Source organism: Orycteropus afer, unplaced genomic scaffold (assembly GCF_000298275.1).
Source record: "Orycteropus afer afer isolate SDZICR_OR568_19922 unplaced genomic scaffold, OryAfe1.0 scaffold00393, whole genome shotgun sequence".
Classification (NCBI taxonomy): domain Eukaryota; kingdom Metazoa; phylum Chordata; class Mammalia; order Tubulidentata; family Orycteropodidae; genus Orycteropus; species Orycteropus afer.
The window spans coordinates 1,272,275-1,279,505 of NW_006921980.1; the positions used below are offsets into that span (position 1 = coordinate 1,272,275).

General features: G+C 36.0%; 1 protein-coding gene across 1 annotated transcript in view; it reads left to right on the top strand.

Annotated features, from left to right (window-relative positions):
* Nucleotides 1–3,566: 3,566 nt before the first annotated feature.
* CANX (calnexin) overlaps nt 3,567–7,231 on the top strand; it is an 18,104-nt gene continuing 14,439 nt past the window's right edge. The window contains exons 1-6 of the mRNA XM_007953412.2: nt 3,567–3,743; nt 4,033–4,106; nt 4,796–4,854; nt 5,521–5,662; nt 6,094–6,175; nt 6,573–6,765. Coding sequence (XP_007951603.1) covers nt 3,567–3,743; nt 4,033–4,106; nt 4,796–4,854; nt 5,521–5,662; nt 6,094–6,175; nt 6,573–6,765 — 727 coding nt within the window. The remainder of the gene's footprint in view (nt 3,744–4,032; nt 4,107–4,795; nt 4,855–5,520; nt 5,663–6,093; nt 6,176–6,572; nt 6,766–7,231) is intronic.

The window sequence follows — 7,231 nt, forward strand, 5'->3', positions numbered from 1 at the left end:
TTGTAGTTGTAAATCAAACAAAGCAATATTATTATGTCATTATATATTATATATAATATATATCAACTTATTCAAGGTTGAGTTTAATGCCAAATTCCTTATAAACTTTAATGCTTTACAGTGAGTAACTCAAACCTCATGAACTAGACTTAAGGTATTGTTTGGTGGTATTTCACTTAATCAGGTATCTTGAGACTTGTGTTCACAAAATTAAAGTTTAATAAAGCTGAGTAATATCTGTAATCTGAAATTTCATTTATTTGTTGAAAAGCCTTCTATTTTCTACTGTCAAAATAATATATAATGTCATTATATTAAATAAAGTTTAATAAAGCTCTTCCACATACCTTGCTTCATGTAAATCTCATGTGAGGTATTACTCCCATTTTACACATTAGGAACTAAGGATGAGTGAAGTTAAAATCACCAACTTGTTATTCTGAGCCACTCCTCAGAAGGAAGGTTGGGCAATCTACTTCCATAGTGATATCACCTCAGAAACCCAAGGAGGGGTTGCTATGAGTTGTGTCCGACTCAGCGGCACATAAGAATAGCAACAACAACAACATAGCACCATAAACTGTGAAGAACTTTGGAGGAAGCTCATCTTTGTGGCAAACTATGAACTAAGAATGGTTTTTACATTTTTAAAGGACTGTTATTGGAGAGAAAAAAAAGAATATGCAAGAGAGAACATATGTAACCCACAAAACCTAAAATTTTTACTCTCTTTTAGTATTGGCTTTTTATAAAAACCAGTTGCCAACTGCTGTAAATCAAAATGAACTCGTTCTTTAGTGTGGAGCTTTGAACAAGTTTGAAATGGTTCAGTCAAGGCCAATGGACAGTGTATGTATAGCAACCAAATCTCTTGAGTATGAGATTTTGACCTAGTAAGAAATAGGTGGTGGTGCCCAGCTCATAGATGGCCAACTACTGCCTGTTTCCTAAACCCAAACTAACTCAACCCAACCCGACCCACTGCCACAGGTCAATTCTGACTCATAACGAACCTATAGGACAGAGTAGAACTGCCCCATAGGGTTTCCAAGGCTTTAAATCTTTACAGAAGCAGACTGCCTCATCTTTCTCCTGCAGAGTGGCTGGTGAATTCAAATCACTGACCTTTTGGTTAGCAGCCAAATACTTTAACCACTGCATCACAGAGCTCCTACCGAAGTAAAAATCTGATGTGCAAGAGATTTGATTGCTGTGCAATGCATATTCTCTGCCCTTGTTTCTTTTGGCCATGATTGAACCGGTTTGAAGTCCTGCTTTAGTATTAGTGCCTGTCTTAGTTATTTAGTGCTGCTTTAACAGAAGTACCACAAATAGATGGCTTTAACACAGAGAAATATATTTTCTTACAATTTAGGAGGTTAGATGTCAGATTCAGAGTGCAAGCTCTAGGGGAAGGGTTTCTCTTTCTGTCAACTCTGGAAGAAGGTCCTTATCTCTTCAACTCCTGTTTTTCTAGTTCCTTGAAAAGATCTCCATGTGGCTTGGCATCAGTTTTCCATCTCTGCTTGTTCACTTGCTCTTTAAATCTCAAAAGAAGGAGCTCTGGTAGCATAGTGGCTAAGGCACTTGACTGCTAACCAGAAGGCTGGTGGTTCAAACCCACCAGCCACTCCTCGGAGGGAAGATGGGGCAATCTCCTTCCATAGTGATACCGCCTACTGCCTCGGAAACCCAAGGAGGTGTCGCTATGAGTCAGGTCTGACTGGATGGCACATAACAACAGCAGCATCTCTAGAGTCACTCAGGATATACCCTACACTAATCCTGTCTCATTAACATAACAAAGACAACCTATTCCCAAATGGAATTATAACCACATGCATAGAGGTTAGAATTTACAGCACATATTTTTGGGTGACATAATTCGATCCATAACTGATATTTTGATAAAAATTTTTGACACCATTTTTTGTAAAGTATATATAGAAACACGTGTTAGGCAGGGCTTGTCTGTTGAATACTACTCGTGATTATGATTGGATTACCCTTTTAGTGAAAACGTCATTAAAAACATTTTATTCTAAGTTTTCAAACTTGAATATTCTTGTTACAATGTCTTTATCATGGTGATCATTAGCTAAAACTTGAGGCTTATGTACTTTAGAGCACAGAAAGGAGTAATAATCACCCTGGGTGGAAGTAACCTGGTAGGGAAAGTGGGTTTTGGCAATTGGGAAGAAAGTTAAGCAGAATTTCTAGAATGTTGTAAAGAGAAAATTAAGAGGGGAATAATACTCGTGACGTGTGTTTAGTGTTTTGTTTTTTAAGTGATGTTTTAATGGAAAACAAGGGGAAAATGAATAACAATCTTAGGTGTGCATACAGGAGGTGAGAAGTATCTCAACTAAAGTGGTGGATTCTTGGAGGAATACCACGTGGAGCAGGATGAGAGGGAGAGAAAGGGCTTCGGTTGTTAGCTAGCAAAATGGATGCTTTTTTTTGTGATGAGTCTGTCATCTGGGTGTTTGATGGCTTCACAGAGGAAAAAGAAGCTGGAGACCATAGAAATAAATGGCACCAGTAAGCATATTGATACTGTTAATGGAAAAGAATGAAAGTTTAGGATTGATTTACTGATGGTGAGGACAAAGGACAAAGGATACCCTGTGTATATATCTTCTGGTTTTCTTATACAAATTCTTGATTGGAACCACTTTCTTGGCTCTACTTCCCAAAAACAAAAATCCAACTACTACTGAATCATTTTGTGCATTGTGTGGCTTATTTTTTTTAATATATATGTATCTTCAGATCTGTGGTCTTTGGAAGGAGACTATGTTCGTGGCAGACCCACTCCCATCCATATGGAAATGCTTGGGAAATAAGAGAGAAAGGCAGGCAGCTAGGTCCTTGAATTAAAATTTTTGTTGTTGAATTTTAAAACATTAATTTAAAGCCTTGTCAACACTTGGTCTTTGAACAGTAGGAGCATTTATATTAGGTCTTCAATGTGAGACAAGTTGTCTTCTTTGTTATTTCACTGTGTTGTTTTAATTAGTAATCCGTTATAAATTAATAATGTGGAAGGACTTTTGTCCATTGTAAAAATGCTTTACAGATGCAAGTAGGTATTTGTAATTGTATTTGAATACCTTAGGGTCTGCGTAGCCAATATGTTCTGTATGGGCACAATTGTTTATGTTTGAGTTTTTTTGAAGTTCAGTCTTTAACTAGCTGATTAAGGAAAGTCCCTTAAGCTCTCTGGGCTCACTTTCCTCATCAGTAAAATGAAAGACTCACACTAAATTTCCTTTTTTATTTTTGTGATTTGAAGGCCTTAATTTTAAATAAAGACAGTCTTGTTGCTGTTGTTGTTATGTGCCGTCGAGTCAGCCCCGACTCATAGCGACCCCTCCTTGGGTTTCCGAGGCAGTATCACTACGGAAGTAGGATTGCCCAACCTTCCTTCCGAGGAGTGGCTGGTGGGTTTGAACCGCCAGCCGTCTGGTTAGCAGGCAAGTGTCTTAGCCACTTAGTAGTCTTTATAAAACTCAAAATGGAGGGCAATGCATTCAACTTACTTTATTCTTTCTTATGTGTAGACCATGGAAGGGAAGTGGTTGCTGTGTTTGTTACTGGTACTTGGAACTGCTGCCATACAAGCTCATGATGGACATGATGATGATGATGTAATTGATATTGAGGATGACCTCGATGATGTTATTGAAGAAGTAGAAGACTCAAAATCTAAACCAGATACCATTACTCCTCCATCTCCAAAGGTTTGAAATAGTCATTGGGTCTTTTCTTTCTTTTTTTTTTTTTTTTCTTTTTTACCTCTTAAGTTAATCGAAGTATGAAAATAAATATGCGTCCTTTTCAAGGGGAAAGCAGAGTTTGTTAAAGTAACTTAATAATCTCTGGCAGCCAAAAGTAAATTATTTGGATTGAATTCAAAGGCCAACTATGAAAGTTTTTGCGATAGTTGAAAGCAAACCAAGAAAATAATTCCTACTGTGAAAGGAATGTTCATTGAAAATTTCAGTTCTTAATTCTTTATATTTAACACAGGTTACCTACAAAGCTCCAGTTCCAACAGGGGAAGTATATTTTGCTGATTCCTTTGACAGAGGAACTCTGTCAGGGTAAGTGTTTCTTAGGGGAAATGGCATCTAAATGAGATATGGGATAAAGGATTCTTTTTTGGGTAACTTTTTTTTAAAATGTAGAAAATATATTGGTATCAGAACATTTACCATTTCTACAATCTTCACATGTGTAAGTCAGTAAAATTACCTTCATCATCATGTTGAGTCATTAGCATTAACCATTACCAAATTATTCTCTCATGCTTAACAGATGCTCATTGTCTGCTAAGCATTGTGCTTCCTTTCCCTCTCACCCTTTGAATGACTTTTTATATAGTGAAATAGCTGAACTATTTTTATTTTATATCCACAGTGTCTGTTATATCCATTTAGGAAAATAATCTTTTGCAACTTGTGGTTTTTGCTTTTTATTCCTTCCTCTCTCCCTTCTATTCAATTTTTTTGTTCTCTGAGAAAAAATTTTTTCTCTTGAGTCTTAAAAAAAAATCAGAATTGTCTGATACTTTTTTTTTATAGGTTTCTGTGTTGAGTATAATGTATTATCACTTCTTGTATGACAAATGTAAAAGTTGAAAGTAGAGTGTCTGAGTAGGCTAAGAACAACAGATGATTTAAAAGTATAGGTCTTGCTTTTATTAGCATTTACATGGTTTCTTTTCACTGGTCACCTATCACTTATATGAGTGGGATTTGACTTAAAACTTTGGGATTTGTCTTAATTACAGGTGGATTTTATCCAAAGCCAAGAAAGATGACACTGATGATGAAATTGCCAAATATGATGGTGAGAGATCCATTTGATTTAGGTGTATAGTTGATTTAAGTTTGCATTTTGTTTTCATGATATCTCAAGACTGGCTTAAATGGAGATGTGCATTTTAAGATTTTGTCATCCTTTGTGCTATCTTATATTTTACAGAGTTAGACCTATTTAATGTTCATTTTCTACCATAAGATTGCAAAGTTCTTTATCACGTACGGTACTGTGTGTTAGAAATGGGAAGTCTTTTCTAGATAATGACTGTTCTGCATTTTTTAAAAACCATGTCCTGGTATTTGTCAGAGGAGCCCTAGGGGTGCAATGATTAAGTGCTCAACTGCTAACTGAAAGGTCGGCAGTTCAAAACCACCAGCTGTTCTGCAGGAGAAAAGACCTGGCAATTTGTTCCCATAAAGGTTGCAGCTTAGGAAACCGTGTGGGGCAGTTCCATTTTGTTCTACAGGGTCACTGAGTCAGCACTGACAGCATACAACAACAATATTGTCAAATACATGTATATTTTAATATTAATAGTTTAACTCTTATAGGTAACTGAAACATAATAAAATTTTGTCAGTTTATACTTAAACAGCTTTATACAGACTTATACAACTTGAGAGTTTTCCTTATTCTCATTTAAAGGACCTTCAAAGTCATAGTTGAGTAGAATGATTTTGTATTGTCTTATAGGAAAGTGGGAGGTAGATGAGATGAAGGAGACAAAACTTCCAGGCGATAAAGGACTTGTACTGATGTCTCGGGCCAAGCATCACGCCATCTCTGCTAAACTGAACAAGCCCTTCCTGTTTGATACCAAGCCTCTCCTTGTCCAGTAAGTGACATGGCTTTTTGATGGAAACTTTTTGGGAAGGGTGATCCCAGGAGACATTATATTGTCAAACTATTAAGTTTAAAAAACAAACAAACAAAAAAAATGATGAGATTATATAAAATAGTACAGAGATTTAGGAGTAATTTTCAGTACCACTAAATGGGGTTCCCTGCCCCCAAAATTATTTTGAAACAAGCTGGCTGTTCTGCCTCCTGATACAAATGAACTTCTGGTTTTTGTAAAAAATATTTATTAGGAATCTACATTAAGCTTTTATTTTATTTATTTTTGTGGGATTGGATAGCCATTCAAGAGTAATATAGGATGTAACCTTTCTAGGAGGGTATAATAAAACATACAATGAAAGAAAATAGAGAAATTGGAGTTTTCTGAGTGCCATGTGGTTTCCTGCTTTTTTTCTCTGAAATTAGGTATGAGGTTAATTTTCAAAATGGAATAGAATGTGGTGGTGCCTATGTGAAACTGCTTTCTAAAACTCCAGAACTCAACCTGGTAGGTACTTCTATTTTTTTTACGTAATCATCTCCAGTTATCTTTTAGAATATCTCTGGAGGACTGGGAATACTGATTTATTTGACATTCATTTGAGACATAAATTTCAAAGCTGTTACCAACCATTTCTATTTTATAACTGGTTTCTGTTCTGTGTAATTTTTAGTTTAGTAACCATATGAATAACTTTGTTTCTTTTAAGCAGTTCATAGTTTCTCATTAAAAAAAAATTCCTGATAATTGCTGGTATCAAAATAAGTCTCATAAAGTAATCATCAATTGCAGTATTAATTTATTGGGAATTTTATAAGAGGAAATATCATAGGGTTAATAAAGGTTATTTTGGAATACTTAAAAGGCCTGAGTTCATTAAAATGATCCACTTTTGTCTCTGAAGGATCAATTCCACGACAAGACCCCTTACACAATTATGTTTGGTCCAGATAAATGTGGAGAGGACTATAAATTGCACTTCATCTTCCGACACAAAAACCCAAAGACGGGTGTATATGAAGAAAAACACGCTAAGAGGCCAGATGCAGATCTGAAGACCTATTTTACTGATAAGAAAACGCATCTTTATACGTTAAGTAAGATAAACCATTAATGTGGGGGTTTTATGGCATTACGAATTTTGTTGTTGTTGTTATGTGCCGTAGAGTCAGACCCGACTCATAGCAACCCCTCCTTGGGTTTCCTTGGCAGTATCACTATGGAAGTAGATTGCCCCATCTTCCTTCTGAGGAGTGGCTGGTGGGTTTGAACCTCCAGCCTTCTGGTTAGCAGTTAAGTGCCTTAGCCACTATGCTCCCAGAGCTCCCAATTTACCATCCATTTAACTTATATTGCATATCTGGAGGAGACCTAAGCCTACAAATAAGAAAGGAATTTTTGTTGACTTAAAGCTTAGTGGTGAAATGAACTTTATTTGTCAGGACTAAAACATGCTTCTCTTGATAAATGAGGGGATGATTATAATAAACTTAGTTGCATGATGACTGGTAATTAACATTTATGTCAGACTAATGATTGCATTAATTTATGTACCTTTGTGGG